Source organism: Doryrhamphus excisus, chromosome 10 (assembly GCF_030265055.1).
Source record: "Doryrhamphus excisus isolate RoL2022-K1 chromosome 10, RoL_Dexc_1.0, whole genome shotgun sequence".
Classification (NCBI taxonomy): domain Eukaryota; kingdom Metazoa; phylum Chordata; class Actinopteri; order Syngnathiformes; family Syngnathidae; genus Doryrhamphus; species Doryrhamphus excisus.
Window position 1 is genome coordinate 4033705 of NC_080475.1, and position 24500 is coordinate 4058204.

The following is a 24500-nucleotide window of genomic DNA, read 5'->3' on the forward strand; positions in this document are numbered from 1 at the left end:
GAACAGGGAATGCTGCCCCCCCCTTTCTGACGCCAATTAACAAAAGAAAGTTACACAACTTCCATTTTTATAGTGCACTATATTAAACAGTAGTCATGATTATAAGTGCATTGGAAAAGTTACCAAACTTAATTCATGGTTCGAACACCAGCGTGATGAATTTTCATATCATAGAGATGGAATTGTCAAATTCAAACAAGGAAAACGGTGCACTTTTTTTGCATGCATCTTTGCTGCCATCTTGTGGTGAAAGGATTAATTTGAAAATGGCGTCCACCTTTAGAAAATTAGTTACGGTACATTAAATTACACAATTAAACCATTAACACTTCTTACTTCAAATTAAGCACTTCACGCGTTCATTTGATAATTAAGTATTTAACTTAAAGCAAAACCTAGTAGATGTGTGTTAAATATAAATATAAGTTAACTAATTGCTTAAATTACCTGTAGCTGACAGCAACCTTGATCGCCAGTTTGCTAGGTAGCCGGCTAGCCTACCCAGCTAGGTAGCCGGCTAGCCTACCCAGCTTGGTAGCCGACTGAAGCTTGTAATAAAATTTAAAAAACAAAACAAAAACTGAAGACACACTACCAGAAAAAAAGAAAAAAAAAGCTTGGTAGCCAGCTAGCCTACCCAGCTAGGTAGCCGGCTAGCCTACCCAGCTAGGAAGCCGGCTAGCCTACCCAGCTAGGTAGCCGGCTAGCCTACCCAGCTAGGTAAGCCGGCTAGCCTACCCAGCTAGGTAAGCCGGCTAGCCTACCCAGCTTGGTAGCCGGCTAGCTTACCCATCTAGATAGCCGGCTAGCTTACCCATCTAGATAGCCGGCTAGCTTACCCATCTAGATAGCCGGCTAGCCTACCCAGCTAGCCCAATTTTAAATGTGATTGACAACATGTAATATAAATTGACATTCTTGACTATTTGTCTTAAGTATAAAACTTACATTACAGTACATTAAATCGCTTTAAATTACTGCTATTTTTAATGGTAACTTAGAACGTGGTTTGATGGCAGCATGTGTAAGGAAAAAAAAAAGATTACCGCATCCAGCAGAGGGCGCTCTCACAGGGAAATTCTTCTGCAAGTTTTTCCAGCTGGAAGATGTTTTGTAATTACAATCATTTACATGTATAAAAAGCCCTAAGAATATTAAATGTGATATTCTTTTTTATGAATATGTAGTCATTTTGTTCATAATTTTTGGCGCCAGTAAACACATGGCAAAAACACGATCTATAATGTTTATTATAATATATAAAGAACAACATACATATATGCATAATTATATTCATGATGACATATACAGTATTATAATTATACAGTAAAATGTGTTTATATTTATATATATATTTATACATATAGCAGGATATTTTTTGCATAAAAACCGGCAGTGGTGATTTCATAACCCTCCCTCTCGCTCGCTCTCCCTACCCCAGATATTTCAAATCTACCCCCCCATCCCATCCCACCCCCCCCAGTCCACAGACAAAAGAGGCCTCTGTGATAAAAGCAGCACCTTTACACCTGAGATCCATGTGACAAATAGCTTCCAGGGACCATCAACAGCATCAGGAGGGGGGAAAAAGGTGTTAAAGTTTTCCCGTGTTTTGGCTTTCTGTTGTGTGGTCCCCATTTGTGAAAATGGCGGCAGCAGTCCCAGCAAAGATTTTACTAAAAAAAAAAAAAAAAAAAAGATGTCACACAACGTCAGGTCCACGACGGCTGAGTGTCACGATACAAACTCCATAAAAAGTCAGGATATACTGAAAAGTGTATAGCTTGGCAGAGTCCTGGAGATCCCGGACTGGGAGTGGTGCTTGGTCCTGTACACTTGACCCGAGTGGAGGCGGTCATGTCTGGTGGTAATGGTGGTAGTGGTGGTGGTGATGGTGTTCATGGTGGTGGTGGTGCTCGTGGCGTTGGACCACAGGAACCACAAATCCCGGGCTCCCGGGTGGACCGGACATTTGCTCTCTCTCCAGGCCCGGCAGTGTGGGCGGCAGCTGCTGCTGGGGGTGAGGCTGAGGGGTGAGGGGCGTTTTGCTCGGAGACATGGCTTCCCTAGCTTTGGCCCTCATGCGTTTGCTGTGACTGTACTGTAGAGGGTGCTGGTGGTGGCCCTGGTGCGGTAAGTGGTACACATCTTGGCCCCCGTGGGTGGCCGCGTGGTAGCCGTGGCATTTAGTGGATTTGCCGCCGCTATTCCCTCCTTTGTTGGTGCCCTTGGGTGACTTCAGGAACTGTGCTCCTTTGCCTCGGAGCTCTGCCGGGTTGTAACTATCGCTGATGATCTGAGAGCGCCGCTGGTGAATAATCTGGGCTTCCGGCTCGTGGGAGCGGGAACGACTCTGGCTCTGCGAGCTTCGATTATGGCTTTCCTGGGGAGGGAACGCCGGGCTTGTTGTTCCTGAAAGACAAGTCGAGGAGGTGCTTAAAAACAATGCAGCGTTGTGTGAATGCTGACAATCAAGCATTCATGGTATACACAATGCTGCCTTGCTGGCTGCCATGGCGGTTTTGGAATTAATTCATAAATGATGACAGTTTTATGGTTGACTATGGCCTGTTATTAGTCCAAAAATATCTTATGTAGTATTCTGGCCATTGATGAGATATTACATTACCTTCAAACTGCATGTCCGACATGATAGAGTAAAAAAAAAAAAAAGTTATCCTCACATTCAGTGCGGAAGTGGTAAGTTTATTTGGAATGAATTCATAAATGATGACAGTTTTGTGGTTGACTATGGCCTATTATTAGTCCAAAAATATCGCAAGTCTTATGTAGTATTCTGGCCATTGATGAGACATTACATTACCTTCAAACTGCATGTCCGACATGATAGAGTAAAAAAATAAAAAAAAGTTATCCTCACATTTTGTGCGGAAGTGGTAAGTTTATTTGGAATGAATTCATAAATGATGACAGTTTTGTGGTTGACTATGGCCTATTATTAGTCCAAAAATGTCTTGAAAAGAACAAGCTTACCCTCAAACCTGGAGGTATAGTTCTCTATACCAGCCAGGTCCAGGTAGTGATTCCTCCTCTCTGTGTTCTCATCCACACAGTAATGCTGGCCCTCAGTGGTTGGTGCTTCATTGTTTTGTCCTTTGCTGTGTCGGTGAATGAGAGCGTCTGTAATATCCTACATTTGTACATACGTGGCATATGAAGACTAACAAAGGACTGACCTGATATAGGCGGAGATGCGCTTGTCAGCTGAACGGCCTTCTTCTTGGTGACAGCGATCTGGAAAAGGAAAGTGAAACTAATCAGATGTAAGCCTATCCCAGCTGTCTTCAGGCGAGAGGCAGGGTGGCCAGCCAATCACAGGGCACATATAGACAAACAACCATTCACACTCACATTCATACCTATGGACAATTTGGAGTCGCTAATTAACCTAGCATGTTTTTTTTGGAATGTGGGAGGAAACCGGAGTACCCGTAAAAAAACCCACGCATGCACGGGGAGAACATGCAAACTCCACACAGAGATGGCAGAGGGTGGAATTGAACCCTGGTCTCCTAGCTGTGATGTCTGCGCGCTAACCACTCGTCCGCCGTGCAGCCCTACATCTCATTTATTAGATTTTATTTGTTTTGTTGTTATGCAAATTTGGAAATGCAGGATCGGAGCAGGAGGGGATAGAAAAGAATAAAATTGAAAACAGAGAGAGGAGGAGTGCGGGGACAAGAGGATGACAAAAAGAGACCATAACAACAGCAACAACAACAATTAGGATGACAATAACGGAACAACAGACACAAACAGAACAACATCAGCAAATGTCTAAGCGTTATAAAAGACCATAATGGAGAGGACACATTATTAAACAGTCATACATATTAGTAGTAATAGCAATGAAAATATGAACCATGATAGTAAACAAAAGCTTTCTTGTGACATTAATACGTATACTTAACTTACCTGTGCCCGTTTCTCTTTTATGGCATCGAGGCTCCGGTGTGACGGTTAGCTTGACACGTAGCGTCTTGCTTTTGTTATTGCAGGAATGATTGACAGAGGCGTCCACTACATCATAGATGGTGTGCATCAGGCTGGACATATCCTGTAAATGAGGATGTGTCAAATGTTGACACAGCGAGACAAATTTTCTACACAAAAAAAAACATGTGCAAGCAATCGTCACCTCTTTTGTCACTTTGCCGCTGTTGTCAAAGTCGTAAAGTGTGAAGATCCACTCCTGACGGTTGTCGTCCTCAACTGAAACGTCACACTCCAAGTCCTGTGCATACATGACAACGTGCTTAATAAAAAATAAAAATAAAAATAAAAATAAAAATAAAAATAAAAATAAAAATAAAAATAAAAATAAAAATAAAAATAAAAATAAAAATAAAAATAAAAATAAAAATAAAAAAAAATAAAAATAAAAATAAAAATAAAAATAAAAATAAAAATAAAAATAAAAATAAAAATAAAAATAAAAATAAAAATAAAAATAAAAATGATCCAGTTTCCACATTCCAAAAACATGCTAGGTTAATTAGCGACTCCAAATTGTCCATAGGTATGAATGTGAGTGTGAATGGTTGTTTGTCTATATGTGCCCTGTGATTGGCTGGCCACCAGTCCAGGGTGTACCCCGCCTCTCGCTTGAAGACAGCTGGGATAGGCTCCAGCACGCCCGCGACCCTTGTGAGGATAAGCGGTAGAAAAATGAATGAATGAATAGTTCATAGAGTAAAATATGGTGGAGGTAGTGTGATGGTATGTGCCCTGTGATTGGCTGGCCACCCGTCTCTCGCTAGAAGACATCTGGGATAGGCTCCGGCACCCCCCGTGACCCTCGTGAGGAAAAGCGGTAGAAAATGAATGAATGAATGAATGAATAATAAAAACGTCAATTATGTTAGCAAAGAAGTACTGTATTAACCCACACATTCATTTATGTCACTTAATCCTCAGTAGGGTCACAGGGGTATGCTGGAGCCTATCCCAGCTAACATATAGACAAACAACCTCTCACAAAAAGTACATATTTCTTTTCAAATGTGCACCAATAAGGAGGATAATAATAATAACACTTTCCACCAAACCAAAACCTGGCATAAAAAAATCAGAGAAGCCCTTAAAAGGGGTTCTTTCCAAGCATAAAATAATAGCTAAAAGTGTGTTGACGTGAAGCATATATCTTCCTTTCTTTGTTCTGTATGAGACCACAAATAAAGAGTAGCAGTGAGCCGTGACTACCTCTTGATGACCTCTTTTTCCAGCTACAAATGTGTGGTGGTAGCTTTGATTTACGCATATCTAATAATAACACGGAAAATCAAAAAGCAAACATATGGAGAGGTGGTTGAACACGTTTGAAGAGGCTAGCATTGTATTTTCAAGGCTTGGCTTAGTTTAGGATTGGTTTCTTGATAGTATTGTAACAATCGGAACTCTGAAGCCAGGTTTGATTGACAACTACTCACATCCAGACTGATGCGTTTCTTCCCAGAAGCCTTGATTTCCCGATCTCCGTCGTCTGCGTACTGGTACTGCAGGTAGTTTTCGCAACCCTCGGCTTTCTCTGGAGGCAGAGCCACTGTCATGACATAAAACAACACGCACATTTAGTCGCAATTTAATGTGTGTGACTTCATAATGAGTGTTTTTCTTTGATGCAAGAGTGTTACGAGGGTCACAGGGGGTGCTGGAGCCTATCCCAGATGTCTTTCGGGCGAGAGGCGGGTGGCCAGCCAATCACATGACACATACCATTACACTACCTCCACCATATTTTACTCTATGAACTATTCATTCATTCATTTTCTAGTGCTTATCCTCACGAGGGTCACAGGGGGTGCTGGAGCCTATTCCAGATGTCTTCAGGCGAGAGGCGGGTGGCCAGCCAATCACAGGGCACATACCATCACACTACCTCCACCATATTTTACTCTATGAACTATTCATTCATTCATTTTCTACAGCTTATCCTCACGAGGGTCACAGAGGGTGCTGGAGCCTATCCCAGATGTCTTTCGGGCGAGAGGCGGGTGGCCAGCCAATCACATGACACATACCATTACACTACCTCCACCATATTTTACGCTATGAACTATTCATTCATTAATTTTCTACCGCTTATCCTCATGAGGGTCACAGGGGGTGCTGGAGCCTATCCCAGATGTCTTTGGGCGAGAGGCGGGTGGCCAGCCAATCACAGGGCACATACCATCACACTACCTCCACCATATTTTACTCTATGAACTATTCATTCATTCATTTTCTACAGCTTATCCTCACGAGGGTCACGGAGGGTGCTGGAGCCTATCCCAGATGTCTTCGGGCGATTGGCCAGCCAATCACATGGCATATACCATGACGCTACCTCCACCATATTTGACTCTATGAACTATTCATTCATTCATTCATTTTCTACCGCTTATCCTCAAGAGGTTCGCGGGCGTGCTGGAGCCTATCCCAGCTGTCTTCGAGCAAGAGGCGGGGTACACCCTGGACTGGTCGCGAGCCAATCACAGGGCACATATAGACAAAGAACCATTCACACTCACATCCCAAAGACAGCTGGGATAGGCTCCAGCACCCCCGCGACCCTCGTGAGGATAAGCGGTAGAAAATGAATGAATGTTTGCATCGTAAATCTGCTCCAAATTCCAGCGTGGCACACGTTAAAAAATTTTGTCATGCATTTACGTGATCATGAGAGCCTTGCAGCTGGAGTATGCCTCCACAAGCCTGGTGTGTGCGCACCGCTGTGGAAGCCTGTAGTCAGCCTCTGCCACTAAAACGCAGCAAAGACGCACTCATTTGTTAACACTCCCTGTTCCCTGTGAAATATGTACACCAGGGGTGTCCAAAGTGCGTCCCGTGGGCCATTTGTTGACGGCATTGTAGACACATTGTAGAGAAAATATATAAAAATACTGGAAAAATAAAACAAACAAGCATAAAGTCATTAAAAAAATAATATTTTGCTCAAACTTGACACCAGAAAAATGTATGAAAGTGTTTATAGGTATGAGTGTACTGTGTACTTTTTTTGAGGGGGGGGGGGGGCGCAGCAGCTTGAAAAAAAATAACATAGAACTTGAGTTAAGTTTAATAATATTTTTTTACTTCCTAACAGCACAGTAAGATAATAGAAAAAGTTCAGTGTAAGCAGAGCAGATCCCAACTTACCCTCTAGGGGGCAGTGTTGATCTGCAAGATGTCCCTCCTTGGAATGGCCGTTGGGAAAGTCCTAAGTGAAGGAAAGAGAAGAGAGGGATCAAAGATGGAAGTGAATCTTTAGTTTAGAATTCAGACACAGGGAAAAACAAACAGTTCCAGCGAAAGCATTGAGTGCAAAGAGAAGGCCAGGATTTGAACATGTGGACCAGGCTATTGTGTTTCACTGTCTGGCATACAAGCCAAAGAGTTGAGATTCCTCCAAACCCTCGCATCCATCAAAAAAAAAAAAAATGTAATTTATCTTCCGAGCTCTCTTGGAAGACGTTCGTTCTCACAGAGCATGTCGATGATTGACGCCAAGTAGTTTAAAATTTGAATTAATTCAAATATTCATTGGTGGTATTGTTGTGTACAGTTCAATTACAAGTGTTGCTCTTCTATGTGAATGATACATAAAACTCCAATGATGGGTCATTCACAAACAAAGCATCTCTTAGAGCCGACTCTTTGAAGATTCAAAACCCAGATCTCCTGCCTGTGTGGCCAACATGCTAACCACTCTTCCACTGTGTGGCCGGTATGACAACTTTGATGTTGATTTGTCCTAATAAAATATCATGACATTACTAATGGTCGAGTGGTTAGCACGCAGACCTCACAGCTAGGGAAACCGGGGTTCAATTCCACGCTCGGCCATCTCAGTGTGGAGTTTGTGGAGTTCTCCCTGTGCATGCGTGGGTTTTCTCCGGGTACTCCGGTTTTCCTCCCACATTCCAAAAACATGCTAGGTTAATTAGCGACTCCAAATTGTCCATAGGTATGAATGTGAGTGTGAATGGTTGTTTGTCTATATGTCCCCTGTGATTGGCTGGCCACCAGTCCGGGGTGTACCCCGCCTCTCACCCACAGCTGGGATAGGCTCCAGCATTAACGCGATCCTTGTGAGGAAAAGCAGTAGAAAATGAATGAATGAATTTTTCATCATAGGGAACCATTAATAAATTAATTTTAGTGATTTCATGCGCTAAAATAATCCACTACCCGCCACAAAAACAACCAGTCAACCAAACTTCGTAGGGGCCGAGCCAATGCAATATGATGACGTCATGCAGGTCACTCATTGGTCGAGCAGATTAAACATGGCACTGAATCATGGAAATTAGCAAAGTAAAGACATGCTAACATAGCTTGTTTGGATGTAGCGGTACAGTGGAGTCCCGGTCCATTGTGTTTCTCATACTATTAATATATGTCAATAAACGGGCATATAGTCACTTCCTGTTCAGTGCAAAATAAGCTTCAGAATTAAAAAAAATGGCAGTATTAATCTGGATTGACACAGCAATTAACATATAGAAAGCAGCCTATAAAATTACATTATTATTATTAATTTTTAGTCAAATGTGTCTCCTTAACATGAAGTAAACACAACAGATAGAAAATGGCTTCCTTTTGAGCATTCAAGCGTGCGTACTGTACAGTGGTGGGGATTAAGGACTGGAGCGGTACCAGTCGTCCCAGTAAGAAAGCCTCCCCCAGTTCTCACACTGAGCTCCCAGTAAGCGCTAGATAGGCGCTATCTCGCTCCTCTTAGGCAAACCACATCCTCTGTTCCTCTACAATCTTTGTTCCTTTTATCATCCCTTCCCTCCTTTCCTCCCTTGTGCCCTCACTCTCTTTATTCCTGACTTCCTGCCTCTCTCCCCCTCCCCCTTCCCTCCGTTAAGGCTCAACTCCCGATCTTTGACTGTTCTGTTTTCTCTCCAAAAAAGTCTCAGGTGGCCAATTTGCAGCGGGTATTCAAACCTTGACCCTGAGACTCACCCCCCCTCATCGGCTGGGAAGGTCAGGTCTAGATTAGAAGCTGGAGGACTCGTCCTGTGAAGTGAGGAATAATCACGGGGGCCGTGAGACTGTTAAATAGAACCACATAGCCCTGCTGTTGTCATTAGAAGGAGAGGAAGGGGAGGGTGAAGTGTGGAGGAGAAGGGCGGCGGGCGGGGGGGGGGGTCCTGCACCTAAACGCATGCAGATGTTCAAACCCTTGCTCGCTCCGTCGAGGGTACATGCAGTTCTTTTGTTTTTCGCGCATCTGTCTGTTTTGTATTTGCAGCGGGCCTCCGGATTTGATTTCAAAGAAACGAGAACTTGAACATGACGTCAATAATAAGATGAATCATTTTGTTGTTGGGATTCTTGCAGCTCATTTCATTGTCATTGTTTCCACCATCCAGGAAGCAATTTGAGTGAGTTTTCTTGCGTACTGGTGATGGGAAGTTCGGCTTTTGTTGACGGAATCAACTCAGATTTTTTTTGCTGCATTACCATACCGCGGTAACAATCTGGTCGATATGAGAGAATTACGACATACACCAATTCATCCATTAAAAGAAAAAAAACTCCAATCAGGCAAAATTACCTGTGTTATGCGGGTGAGCAAATCAAGCGCTCATTTTTTCTCTCCTACCTGTTACGAGCACGGCTTGTTGTAACCTGAACGTGCAAACTCCACACAGAGACGGCCGAGGGTGGAATTGAACCCTGGTCTCCTAGCTGTGATGACACTGATGCCAGTATCTGATATCGCCATCATAATGCCGGACACACGATGGGCTGTAATATCGCAGGAGGCGCAGGTGCGCCGTCCAACAGAGTGTGGCCAGAAAAATGTCCCGTGAAAATGTCTGTGTTTGACACTGGTTTTGATTTTGGATCAACATTTGCAATAAGCGTGACTGTTGTGATTATTAGAGTAGATTCAGCTACTCCCACATTTCAAAAACAAGTTTACATTGGAGCTGAATCTACTCTAATAATTACAACAGTCACTCTTATTGCAAATGTTGATCCGAAATCAAAACCAATTCCAAAAACATTCATCCATGTTTTTGGAATGTGGGAGGAAACCGGAGTACCCGGAGAAAACCCACGCATGCACGGGGAGAACATGCAAACTCCACACAGAGACGGCCGAGGGTGGAATTGAACCCTGGTCTCTTAGCTGTGATGACACTGATGCCAGTACCTGTGCTCCTTGGCACGACTTGGTATGGTATCGCCATCATAATGCCGGACACACGATGGGCTGTAATTTTGCAGGAGGCGCAGGTGCGCTGTCCAACAGGGTGTGGCCAGAAAAATGTCCCGTGAAAATGTCTGTGTTTGACACTGGTTTTGATTTTGGATCAACATTTGCAATAAGCGTGACTGTTGTGATTATTAGAGTAGATTCAGCTACTCCCACATTCCAAAAACAAGTTTACAATGGAGCTGAATCTACTCTAATAATTACAACAGTCACTCTTATTGCAAATGTTGATCCGAAATCAAAACCAATTCCAAAAACATTGATGCCAGTATCTGTGCTCCTGGCACGGCTTGGTATGGTATCGCCATCATAATGCCGGACACACGATGGGCTGTAATATTGTAGGAGGCGCAGGTGCGCTGTCCAACAGGGTGTGGCCAGCGCACCATGCAATTTTCGTGAAAAGAGGGACACCCCCATGCACATTACATTATAAAAAGAGCGCCATCTCCGCATCACTTGAGTACACATGCGTTATTTTAAGAAATCGAACTCCCACCGATTCTACTTCAGGTATATTTTGCTGATTGAGACACAACACACGGCTTCAAACTACCAACTGCACCAACCCCCCGTCGTCACCTCCTCGTTACATCTCGCCGAAGGAGCTAATGAGAGAGCAGGCCAGTGTCTGACCGCAGTCTGCAGTTTAACATCTAAACACATGGCATCTCCATCTACGTCGCCCACGGTGTCGGGGCCCAGAAATCTGCCCGCCACATGTGTGTAATGAACCGCTTTCTGGCATCTCGCCGCTATCCATTCTTTCGGTATCAGATCACAAGCGGTGCTTTCTCGGCGAAAGCTCTTGATGCACACGTCTTTGGAAGACAAAACATGGAACTGACAGGAAGTGGTACTTCTGTCAGAAGAGTCAACGCAACACATAACATGTAAACATGGTCGTCTTGATGGAAAGTAGGCTAAACAGCTTTAGCTTACTGGTAGGCTTTAATGTGGGTGAAGGTAACCAGGAGAAGCTTTCATAGCTCCCCAACCAGGTGACATCAGACAGCCGCCCCTCTGCCTGGGTCCCCACCCATACATCCTCCCGCTGGAAAACAGTGCTCATCTTTGTTCTGGCATCTAACCCATGCACACACCCCCCCCCCGCCGTCTGTCGAAACATACGCTGCTGCTGCAATTAGGGGCGGCACGGCGATCGAGTGGTTAGCGCGCAGACCTCACAGCTAGGAGGACCAGGGTTCGATTCCACCCTCGGCCTTCTCTGTGTGGAGTTTGCATGTTCTCCCCGTGCATGCGTGGGTTTTCTCCAGGTACTCCGGTTTCCTCCCACATTCCAAAAACATGCTAGGTTAATTAGCGACTCCAAATTATCCATAGGTATGAATGATGAGTGTGAATGGTTGTTTGTCTATATGTGCCCTGTGATTGGCTGGCCACCAGTCCAGGGTGTACCCCGCCTCTCGCCCAAAGACAGCTGGGATAGGCTCCAGCACCCCCCCTGCGACCCTCGTGAGGATAAGCGGTAGAAAATGAATGAATGAATTCCGCAATTAGTATCCATACAACCGAGCGTCCAAGAGTGTCTAACGTGACAAGGCGCCAAGGGAAATCCTCAAAGCCCTCCATGTGACTTATTAATTGTGCATGATTGCGGGGAGGCTAATTGCTAAACACGGAAACACGGCCGGGTTAGCGTCCGTGTAAAGAAAGGAACGCCGCTTGGTAAACATACGGTGTTAGTCGCCGCCGCAGAAAAGAAACCGGATAGCCGGGAATAAAAGACCGCCATTGCAGGAGAAAACCAACCTGGCCTTGACTCAAAACCAGCTGTAAGTGGTTAAGCTGTGGAGAGCCAGTGAAAAGGATGATGTTTTAGTGGGGGTGCGGGGGTGGGGGGTCCTCCCTCTCCCTCTCTTACAAGACGGGAAAAGAACAATGAATGGATGGCGGGCATGTAAGCCGTCTTTCCTGGTGGTTTACCAAGGCCTTGGTCGGGGTAATTTTGTGGAAAGTCAACACGGTCAACCGACTTCAGCTAGCATTGAGTAGCTAGCTTTACAGCGGTGCCTCCGACATCGAACGCAAGCCATTCTGGGAGGCTTCTTGCTCGGATTTAGAAGCAATTTGTCCCATAGGAAGTGAAATATTCTGTTTCAGGGTCAAAATGTTGCCACCATGCAGTTAAGACACTCCCCCTGTATGCACACTCTATAATGCTACACAGACATTCATTCATTGTTAATTAGTTGTCAGATCCAGTTTCGCCTATGCTAACACAACAATCCCAGATTTTTTTCCTTCACCTGGAATCTGAAACTCCAACCACTTTAGTCTGATGCTTGCCACTTTAGGCAACTTTCCCTCCAACCTGAAAAAACCTGGAAGCCATTGCTTCGTGCTTACACGATGAAATCACAGGCCTACAGCTTGTACCCGGGCATGGCCATATAGAGCTCATTGTGATGTCACAGTGAGCCTGTGTTAGATAACACTGTCAGAAACTCAGCGTTCAGACGTCTTTTAGCATCGTTCAACATGATAATACAACATTCCAACAACATTTATAAGTCAGAAAAGTGGAAAAAGCATAATTTTGACAGGTAAATATGAATAAAATAAGCTTATTAGGAGCAAAAGTAGGTGCAAAGAGTGTCAAAAAAACATGGCAATTATGTTGCTATACACTCTCCCTATGCAAAGGTTTAAAACTAAAACATACAGAAAAAATAAAATAAAGTTCCAATACTGCTCACGTTGCAGGCTAAACACACATCTGCTAACAATTAGCTAACACACGTACACCAACTACAAATGCAAGCTTGCTGTAGCATGAAGCTAGCGAACTTGACAAAAGAAATACAACTTTTGAAATAGAAACTGCATCTTTATACACCAATATACTTACAAAGATTATTATTTCCCAAGAAACGAGCGTTTAGAGCAACTTTCAGCGTGTTTATGAGGTTTTCCCGGTTCGTTTCTGCCGTGAGGCCGGCCTGCTTTTCACTGAGAGAAAACCACAAAGCTTGTCTATATGCGAGAGCACTCTCTAGTGCCCCAAAAACGATACTTACTATAGTAGAGAAGATGTCTCACTCTGTATACTTTTTAACCTTAGCTATTTTTTACTTTCATTTTAACTAATTTATGAAACGTTTGAATTATTAATGTCTTTGACCCAAAGACAAAGACTATGCTAGTCCTTTAATTCCGAAAATGTCATAAAATAAAAAAAAAAAAAACAGTGACCTCTCCAAAATGAGGTCTGGCATAACATTCAATTATTTTTAAAATTTAAAAAAAAAAAATGCAGATTTCCATCCCAAAACTCTCCACCCACAGTAGTGTAGCTAATGAAAAAAACATCAAAAAACATTCATTCATTCATTTTCTACCGCTTTTTCCTCACGAGGGTCGCAGGGGGTGCTGGAGCCTATCCCAGCTGTCTTCGGGCGAGAGGCGGGGTACACCCTGGACTGGTCACCAGCCAATCACAGGGCACATATAGACAAACAACCATTCACACTCACATTCACGGGGAGAACATGCAAACTCCACACAGAGATGGCCGAGGGTGGAATTGAGCCCTGGTCTCCTAGCTGTGAGGTCTGCGCGCTACCCACTAGACCGCCGTGCCGCCACCATCTAAAAAAAAATATTTGCATGACATTACATGCAATGTCAGTCCATTTTTTAGGAATACCAAATGCCACAAAAGGCAAATATTTGTTGAGGAATTTTATAAATGCATCACTTTGCCGTGATGTCTTTTCCCTGAGTGGCACCGAGATGACACAATACCGCACTGTCATCCGGACAGACCCCATGTGGCCGAGATGGCCCACATACGTATGCCTCTCCCGGGCCAGCGGGACTCTGTTTGAGGTCAAACAGGAGGCAGAACCTCTCTCTTGGCAGGACATGAATCACAGGGGTTGAATCCTCTTCCTAGTCCTAAACCAGCAGCTGTGGGTTCGGGGAGGAGGAGGTCGGAGGAGAATGCTTGTCCAGTGACATAACAGCAGCACCTAAACCATAAAAAGGCACCTGCCCCTTCCACAATTGAAGAGATCTCCTAATACCAGCGCCCGCCCCCCCCCTTTTCCCGAACCTGATTATCCCCCTCACTTTGATTTGACCTGCTGGATGGTATAAACAAAGATTAGCGCCGCTAGCTGACCACTCTGCATCTGTCGGCGATGCTGTAATCAGCTGCACTTCATTAAAGCGGCGTTGATAGCAGCGTGATGTAATGGAGGAGCCTCGCCTCAGCTGTCGCGCTGCCGCTACTCGGAAACCACGCGTCTGATTCCGGGTGTTAAATACTGTAGCAGTCGAACACACACAATGTCAGGGGTCTCAAACACGCGGCCCGCGGGCCAAATGTGGCCCCAGGACACTAGTTTGAGGCCCTCCCCGCCTTGATATGGATGCTGTATGGTATCATGTACCCAGAAAAAATGATTACGTTTGATTAATGTTCATGTTAAAGGTTAAATAACTGTTCATAGTTATCCTCCCTATCCGTGTGGAAGTGGTAAGTTTTTGGCTATTTAAGTTTAAAGGAAATAACTTGAAGGCTACCGTTTAGGTCGCTAGCTCTCGAGTTTGCGTTAGCATGTGTCTCAAGACCCTGCAGTTGCGCACTATGTTGTAAATCAGGGGTCTCAAACATGCGGCCCGTGGGCCAAATGTGGCCCACAGGACACTAGTTTGAGGCCCCCGCCTTGATAATGAAAGTTAAACGTTAGTGCGGCCCGCGCAAGTTTGATATGGATGCTGTATGGTATCATGTACCCAGAAAAAATTATTACGTTTGATTAATGTTCATGTTAAAGGTTAAATAACTGTTAATAGTTATCCTCCCTAATCGTGTGGAAGTGGTAAGTTTTTGGCTATTTATGTTTAAAGGAAATAACTCGAAGGCTACCGTTTAGGTTGCTAGCTCTCTAGTTTGCGAGTTAGCATGTGTCTCAAGATCCTGCAGTTGCGCAATATGTTGTAAATAAAAAGAGTATAAATGTGACTATAGTCGTGTTTTGTCATGTCTACAGGGCTCTAATAATGCTTTGTTCATTTTAATGTGAAAAAAAATAATTTGTCTACCCACCAACTATATGTGGTTTCTTAAGTTTTTATTATTTGCCCTTTTATTATTATTATTATTATATTTCTTTATTACTGATTTATTTTCTTTATTCTTGATTTGTTTATTTATTTTTCATCTCATTTTTCAGCACTTTTGAGAGAAGAGACGCTAAAAAAAACAATCTCACACAGCTAAAAAAATAAAAAAAAAACGGAAAAAAACAGGCTTTGCTACACACCTAAAAAAAACAGAAGTTCATATTCCCAGTACAATTTACAATCCCAGCAACACACTTCCAATACACAATAGCGGTACATCTGAGAATGATTTAAAATGGCTGAAAAAGACTTTCATATGTGGCCAGGAAAAAATACAACAGTTCATCTTTTGACGCAAATGTTGACTTAAGTAGGCGGAGCTTTCCTTAGACACTCGACAAAGAATCCTTAAGAACAAACCCTAAAGATATTTAGACTAATCAAACAATAGGTTCAAAATGTATCCAGAACAGAGAACACACACACATAACATAACTGAACACACACACACACACACATATACACACACATACCCTGTTGAACAAGAAAGTCCGCCAGGCGACGGAACAGACTCAAACAGGATGTGCCTCTGTTTGTGGTCTGCATGTGAAATTCTGTACGCGACCGCGCAAGCCCCTGGCTCTTAAGCCCGGCCAATGGGAGAGCGTCCAGGCTGATAAAGCTGAATGGATTTGTTCCACATTCCACAAGTCCTTTAAACAACACAGAAGACCTCTCGGACTGCCAGGTTTGTGGTTTGAGTCGGGTTTTGGACACCAATCCCATGAGGGCAGGAAGCGACTCCACCTCTTTGTGAAAGTTATGTAGAGACTCTTGTGTCTTTTTTTTTTATTTGAAACTGTGTGCCACTTAAGAGTAAATTGGATTCACATTGCATCTTGGAAAACAATCTCAAGACGGAAAACGGAAATACGACAGTCCAATAGAAAAGATACTCTACCGCTTTTTGGAGGAAAGCAACAAAGTAAACAAAGGAGGAAAACAATGGAGATGATGAGTTCTACCAGGAAAAAAAGCACATTTTGCACTCTTCCAATTCTATTCCTATTGTTTGCCCAACTTACGACCTTCATTGATAACAGTTATATTGAATTAAACTCTTCCCAAAGACAAAATGTGGCAGTGAGATCAACCACCGCCAACTTCCTGTTAAACTTAAGTCGTTATTTAGCTCTTTCAATTATCATTTATATATCACAAGGGTCGGGGGGAGGGGTGCTGGAACCTATCTCAGCTGACTTTGAGCTAGAGGCGGGGTACACTCAGGACTGGTGGCCAGCCAATCACAGGGCACATATATAGACAAACAACCATTCACACTCACAGTGGAGTCGCTAATTAACCTAGCATGTTTTTGGAATGTGGGAGGAAACCGGAGTACCCAGAGAAAACCCACGCATGCACGGGGAGAACATGCAAACTCCACACAGAGATGCCCGAGGGTGGAATCGAACTCGGGTTTCCTAACTGTGTGGCCTACGCCCTAACCACTCATCCACCGTGCAGCCTGTATTTTTATTCATTCATTCATTTTCTGCCGCTTATCCTAACGAGGGTCGCAAGGGTGCTGGAGCCTATCCCGGCTGCCGAGAGGCGGGGTACACCCTGGACTGGTGGCCAGCCAATCACAGGGCACATATAGACAAACAACCATTCACACTCACATTCATACCTATGGACAATTTGGAGTCGCTAATTAACCTAGCATGTTTTTGGAATGTGGGAGGAAACCGGAGAAAACCCACGCATGCACGGGGAGAACATGCAAACTCCACACAGAGATGGCTGAGAGTGGAATCGAACTCGCTCGGGTTTCCTAGCTGTGTGGCCTACGCCCTAACCACTTGACCACCGCTCAGCCCCATTATTTTTATTTTATTTTTATGTATGTAAAATTCTTAAAATGTGTTTTGCGTTGACATTTTTGGCTTTCTGGAACGGATTGATTGGATTTATGTTATTTCTTATGGGAAATTTTTTTTTTGGTTAACATCCGTTTTGGTTAGAATTGAATGTTCTGGAACTAATTAATGACGCTAACCAAGGTTTTTTTTTTTACCATGATTTCAGATATTTAATATTGCTAGGATTTGAGTTTTGGTACTTTGTCATGTAAACAGTTATGTCACAAGGTGTGACGGGCATCGGTATTTGTGTTGACCTCCATCTGATCCGATCTGATCTGATCTGGAAAAATTATGTCGTGATCGATGACCGGGAGATTCCAAGCACTGGCGTGGAATTTGAAAGCGCGTTGTTGTTTTACGTTTCCATATCAACAACAAGTGTATCCAAGGGATCCTCAGTCAGTCGGAGTAAACAAGGAATTAGCAAGCGCTCTCATCCGCCTCTGCTGCGTTTCAACATGACCACTCTCACCCAGAAGAACGCCGCCGCCGAGCGGGCGATCGTACGTGTCAGGTTGCCAGCTGTCTATCTGACACGCCAGTGTCACTTCTAATTGCTCTCACCTGCGAGATAAACGCAGACACCACTGTTTTCGCCGCTTGTTTTGTTAAGCCGCGTGGAATTCCCAGCCCCGGCTTTGAAAACCGGGCCTGATACTTCATAGGGGTGAGGCTCTGCGGTTTTTGGTGGCTGCCGGGACTACAGGCGTTACTGTGCTCCTGCGGGTGACTGAGAAATGTAAACAAACAAGGACAGCTGCGTGCGGATAGCAGCTATGCTGTACATGCAGCACACACACACACACACTGGATAGACGCTTGTCCGTCTAATCCAGGGGTCTCAAACACGCGGCCCGTGGGCCAAATGTGGCCCGCAGGACACTAGTTTGAGGCCCCCTAACTTGATATGAAAGTTTAATGTTAGTGCGGCCCCGCGCAAGTTTGATACGGATGCTGTATGGTATCATGTACCCAGAAAAAATGATTACGTTTGATTAATGTTCATGTTAAAGGTTAAATAACTGTTAATAGTTATCCTCCCTATCAGTGTGGAAGTGGTAAGTTTTTGGCTATTTAAGTTTAAAGGAAATAACTTGAAGGCTACCGTTTAGGTTGCTAGCGCTCTAGTTTGCAAGTTAGCATGTGTCTCAAGACCCTGCAGTTAGATAGATAGATAGATAGATAGATACCAAAATAATTTAAATAATTTAAATAAATAATAATAATGTAAGTAAAGGTAGAGGGGCTTATTTGGCATTCAGCAGTCTGATGGCGCGCAATATGTTGTAAATCTGGGGTCTCAAACACACGGCCCGTGGGCCAAATGTGGCCCGCAGGACACTAGTTTGAGGCCCCCTAACTTGATATGAAAGTTTAATGTTAGTGCGGCCCCGCGCAAGTTTGATACGGATGCTGTATGGTATTATGTACCCAGAAAAAAATTATTACGTTTGATTAATGTTCATGTTAAAGGTTAAATAACTGTTAATAGTTATCCTCCCTATCAGTGTGGAAGTGGTAAGTTTTTGGCTATTTAAGTTTAAAGGAAATAACTTGAAGGCTACCGTTTAGGTTGCTAGCGCTCTAGTTTGCAAGTTAGCATGTGTCTCAAGACCCTGCAGTTAGATAGATAGATAGATAGATACCCAAATAATTTAAATAATTTAAATAAATAATAATAATGTAAGTAAAGGTAGAGGGGCTTATTTGGCATTCAGCAGTCTGATGGCGCGCAATATGTTGTAAATCTGGGGTCTCAAACACACGGCCCGTGGGCCAAGTGTGGGACACAGGACACTAGTTTGAGGCCCCCGCCTTGATATGAAAGTTTAATGTTAGTGCGGCCCGCGCAAGTTTGATATGGATGCTGTATGGTATCATGTACCCAGAAAAAATTATTATGTTTGATTAATGTTCATGTTAAAGGTTAAATAACTGTTAATAGTTATCCTCCCTATCCGTGTGGAAGTGGTAAGTTTTTGGCTATTTAAGTTAAAAGGAAATAACTTGAAGGCTACCGTTTAGGTCGCTAGCTCTCTAGTTTGCGAGTTAGCATGTGTCTCAAGACCATGCAGTTGCGCAATATGTTGTAAATAAAAAAGAGTATAAATGTGACTATAGTCGTGTTTTGTCATGTCTACAGGGCTCTAATAATGCTTTGTTCATTTTAATATGAAAAAAAAATTATTTGTCTACCCACCAACTATATGTGGTTTCTTAAGTTTTTATTATTTGCCGTTTTATTATTATTATTATATTTATTTATTACTGATTGATTTTCTTTATTCTTGATTTGTTTATTTATTTTTCATCTTATTTTGTGTAGAAATTTATTAATTTTTCTGTTTTTAATAAATGTGTTTTTTTTTGTTTTTTTTTGGAAAACCTGATGCGGCCCAGTCTCACCCAGACCCCAAGTAAATTGAGTTTGAGACCCCTGGTCTAATCCATTACGACTTTTTTTTTTGGGTTGCGGCGCTCCCGCTGTTAACGGCTTGGAGAATTTGTGTATAAGCTTCCCGCTGGTTTTCCGGTGCATGTATTCCAAGCGGGATAAGAGCGGCTTCACGGTCAGCTTCGACCACAGCTCTACAGTCCACTCGTGACTGTTCCCGCAGGGTAGCTTCCAAAGAGAAGGGCAAGATCCAAATGACTGCCAGTGATGAGAGGAGCTTATGCAGCCGTGACCAATCAGCGAGTAATGTAGCATGAACCCCCCGCCCACCCACTCCCACACACATCCATCAGTGAGGTACACTATGCAAATGGATGGTAGCGGTGTGCTATTACGGTTCAGCCGTTACAGACAGGATGCAACAAATAGCCAAAATAGACAAGGAAAGTGTCTAATAACTCAATTGCCAACATGTTTTCGGCTATAAAAAAAAAAAAAAAAAAAAATTCCCAGCACCTGTTTTGTCTCTTGTCTCACTTAAAGTTGCGGTGTAATTCCCCGACTGTCTGCTACGACTGCCAGTGCGGGGAAGACCACAGGAATTCTTGACACTACAAGAACAGGCTTAAGTCCCGGCTGCGAAGTTCCTCACAAGTCTGGAAGTGGACAGGAAAAAAGGGGGTTGCTCTGGGGTCAACGCCAAGCCCGATGAGTTTTGGACATTCTTGTAGCAGAGTGGAGCGTAATGATGTGAAGAAAGCGTACATTTGTTGCATATTTGCAGAGCTCATTTTCCCAAGAAAAAGAGTGTGAATGGTTTACTGGTGCAACAAAGTCATGTAGCTCATCCAGGAAAAAAGGGGGTTGCTCTGGGGTCAACGCCAAGCCCGATGAGTTTTGGACATTCTTGTCGCAGAGCGGAGCGTAATGATGTGAAGAAAGCGTACATTTGTTGCATATTTACAGAGCTCATTTTCCCCAAAATACAAAGAGTGTGAATGGTTTACTGATGCAACAAAATCATGTAGCTCATCCAGGAAAAAAGGGGGTTGCTCTGGGGTCAACGCCAAGCCCGATGAGTTTTGGACATTCTTGTAGCAGAGTGGAGTGTAATGATGCGAAGAAAGCCTACATTTGTTGCATATTTGAAGAGCTCATTTTCTCAAGAATACAAAGAGTGTGAATGGTTTACTGCTACAAAATCATGTAGCTCATCCATATTTCCTTTGAATTATTCTCGAAGGAAATTACTTTTGGAATGGGAAGATAGCATTTCTTTGAACCGGAATGCCCCACGTACAAACCATGAATCCAAATTTTAAACATGACGCAAATTTTTCTGAGCTTCTTCTAGCTGCGTGTGCACTTTCGTGACCTGACCAAACACTCCCCCTAACCCCCCCGGTGTGAAATTCAGGAACGTAATTCATCCACGCCACAAACAGAGATGAAAAAGCAACTGTGCAGAGCGCAGTTCAGCGCAGCGGCGCCTCCTTCTCGGGCTTTTTGCGTTTCAAAGCCTCGATTACTGAACATCGGGCTAGCCGGCTCTCCCTGGCGTATTCTTATCTTATCTCAGGTGTTAAAAACCACAAGAGCCACAGACTCCGGCTCTGTGCACAAAGTCTGAAGGCAGTCCACTTGAAAGCACAAAGTGAGACACTCACCCGGCGCTGATAAAAGCTCTTGAAGGAGGATTTGTGCTTGAAAAAGGCAAAAAAAGGTGCTGATGTGAGAGAGCGAGAGAGCGAGAGAGAGAGAGGAGCTTAAGCTTAACGGTGGTGAGATAATCAGGAACCAGGATGGAGTCGTCAGAAGCAAGAGTATGACACCGAGGGGAAAAGTTCAGATATTCTGATACACTGACATTCTTGAAAATGATAGCATCGGTTGGGCCCCCATCAACACAAAGAAGTAAGTACTGGTTATACACAAAGACCTTACTGGGACTACATTCATAGAGAGCTATACCCAGAATTAAACTTTCACTTCTTAATATTGTTTTTCTCTGAAAAGGTCCCTAATAGGTCTCAGGGAAGAACTACATTTGAAACACTTCTATGCTAGGACTACGTTAAAAAGCCATAGCATTTCAGTATGTGGAATCAAACTATGCAATGGATTGAGTAAGGAAATCAAACAATGCACAACGATGAGCCAATTCAAGAAACAATACAAGCAGTTGATGTTTGCTAAATACAAGGATGAAGAGTCTTGAACCAGTCATGATGTGCTATATATATCACTATATTGACACTTACTATGGTACACATTATGTCATTGGATGGTCATATCACCTTGTACTTCGGTGTGTGAAAAAAATAAATAAATAAAAATTACTTTTTCATGAAAAAATATAAATTAAATAGAATTAAATAGAAATAAATTAAATACAATTAAATTAAATTAAATAGAATTAAATTAAATTAAATAGAATTAAATTAAATTAAATAGAATTAAATTTAATTTAATTAAATATCACCTGGTAGAAAAAAATCAAAATTAAAAAAAAAAAAAAAAACTATATTAGGAAAGCAGGAAGTGAACAAATGTAACAGTTACTGATTGTAAAAGTACCAGATGGAGGGGTAGGATTTAATAAGCTTTGCTTCTTCCTACTCCTTTTGGACATGTGGAACTGTGAACTGATTATGGGATGCATTCAATTGCAATCTGATGCATGTTCAAATGAAATACAACCATTACCATTACCATAATAAAGTAATCATTATAGGCCACCCAATGATGGAATGAACTGTGACTGAAAATACTGAGGCTCCATCCCTCAACTATCATCTCGACATCTCGATTGACTCTACTCCCAGATGACCCAGCTCACCCTGGACTGGTGGCCAGCCAATCACAGGGCACATATAGACAAACAACCATTCACACTCACATTCATACCTATGGACAATTTGGAGTCGCTAATTAACCTAGCATGTTTTTTGGAATGTGGGAGGAAACCGGAGTACCCGGAGAAGCGCTAACAACTCGTCCACCGTGCAGCCAGCTTGTAACACGTTCCTTTAAAAACCCTGAATTCTTAGAAACGTCATCCTTACTCCACATTCCTGAAGCTACCGCCCGGCTATGTTAGAGACGTGGAGAACGATACCACACACCACAATCCCGTCGTCGTTCTCTTTTGATTGAAAAACCAAAAAAATGCGTCCAGACCTGCCGGCTTTGTTTGCTTATGGTGCTACTTTTGAAATCAAGTCCTGCATAGGTGATCAGATATCACTAACATCCATCCTGTGTTGGATCTCCCACAAGATTGATGACAGGCGGCACGGCGGTCGAGTGGTTAGTGCGCAGACCTCACAGCTAGGAGACCAGGGTTCAATTCCACCCTCGGCCATCTCTGTGTGGAGTTTGCATGTTTTCTCCGGGTACTGCGGTTTCCTCCCACATTCCAAAAACGGGTCGAGGTTATGCTGGAGCCTATCACAGCTGTCTTTGGGCAAATATTATCTAAAATTATAGGTCCTACTGGTGGAGACCCGGGTTCGATTCCCCGCTTGGGTATCTTTGTGTGGAGTTTGGTTGCTTTGGTTTTCTCCGGATACTCCGGTTTCCTCCCACATTCCAAAAAAAAAACATGCTAGGTTAATTAGCGACTCCAAATTGTCCATAGGTATGAATGTGAGTGTGAATGGTTGTTTGTCTATATGTGCCCTGTGATTGGCTGGCTGGCCACCAGTCCAGGGTGTACCCCGCCTCTCATCCAAAGACAGCTGGGATAGGCTCGAGCACCCCCGCGACCCTCGTGAGGATAAGCGGTAGAAAATGAATGAATGAATGAATGGACTGACAACGGCTGCACGGTGATCGAGTTGTTAGCACGCAGGCCTCGCAGCTAGGAGACCCGAGTTCAATTCCACCCTTGGCCATCTCTGTGTGGAGTTTGCATGCGTGGGTTTTCTCCCACATTCCAAAAACATGCTAGGTTAATTAGCGACTCCAAATTGTCCATAGGTATGAATGTGAGTGTGAATGGTTGTTTGTCTATATGTGCCCTGTGATTGGCTGGCCACCAGTCCAGGGTGTGCCCCGCCTCTTGCCCAAAGACAGCTGGGATAGGCTCCAGAAAATGAATGAATGAATGAAGATTGATGACACGTTTGAAACCCTGTGTAGGTATCGTTTTTTTTTTTTTTACTCGTAAAATGCCACAGTCCTCATCTGAAAGCGGTTAGCCGCCGAAGCACTCGAGCGCCTTCAAAGCTTGGAAAGGGCGGCCGTGCAGACAGCGCAGGCCTGGCCGGCTTTCCGCACATCACTCCAAACTTTTGTTACACGAACCTGTTCCCCGTCGTCCAAGCTCTCAATGGCTCGTCATTGAGAGGAAGTGGTTTATTTTTGTCCCTGGTGGTCATTTTACAAGGGATTTGAATTTTTTTTGGAATGGAGGAGAAGGACTTTTGAAGAACAGAGAGGTTTTTGCGATACTCTATGATGATATATTAATATACCAGAACACTTTTGTGCTCTTTCTACGTACATTTATGATGAATGAAGCCTCTGTTCTCATTTCCTCTGAAGGGCAGCCTTCTTTTCTCCACACCCCCCCTCCCCCTTCCCACTCCCACCCACTTCTTTCCTGAGCGCCGTCCACTTCAAAAGCAGACGGAGCCCCTGTGCGCCGTGTAACGCGTTTACTTAAAGGCTCGTTTCAAATAAACAGCAGTTCTACGCTAAAGGACGCCCCCCCCCCCCACCCCACACACCCCACACCCCCCCTGACTGAGAGCCTTTCACAGATACCAACTGGAAGCTGCTCCACAAACAAAACATAGTCTTCCAAAAAAATAAACACCCGTAGCTTGTGAGGTGAATG

At 43.6% G+C, this 24500-nt stretch overlaps 1 protein-coding gene across 1 annotated transcript in view; it reads right to left on the minus strand.

The window, feature by feature from the left end:
• Window positions 1-1483: 1483 nt before the first annotated feature.
• The window catches only part of nkd2b (NKD inhibitor of WNT signaling pathway 2b), a 38101-nt gene continuing 15084 nt past the window's right edge, over window positions 1484-24500 (minus strand). Inside the window, exons 4-10 of the mRNA XM_058085358.1 lie at window positions 7162-7222; window positions 5451-5563; window positions 4160-4255; window positions 3937-4078; window positions 3198-3255; window positions 2995-3119; window positions 1484-2412 (exon numbers count right to left, since the gene is read on the minus strand). Coding sequence (XP_057941341.1) covers window positions 1856-2412; window positions 2995-3119; window positions 3198-3255; window positions 3937-4078; window positions 4160-4255; window positions 5451-5563; window positions 7162-7222 — 1152 coding nt within the window. The 3' untranslated portion in view covers window positions 1484-1855. The remainder of the gene's footprint in view (window positions 2413-2994; window positions 3120-3197; window positions 3256-3936; window positions 4079-4159; window positions 4256-5450; window positions 5564-7161; window positions 7223-24500) is intronic.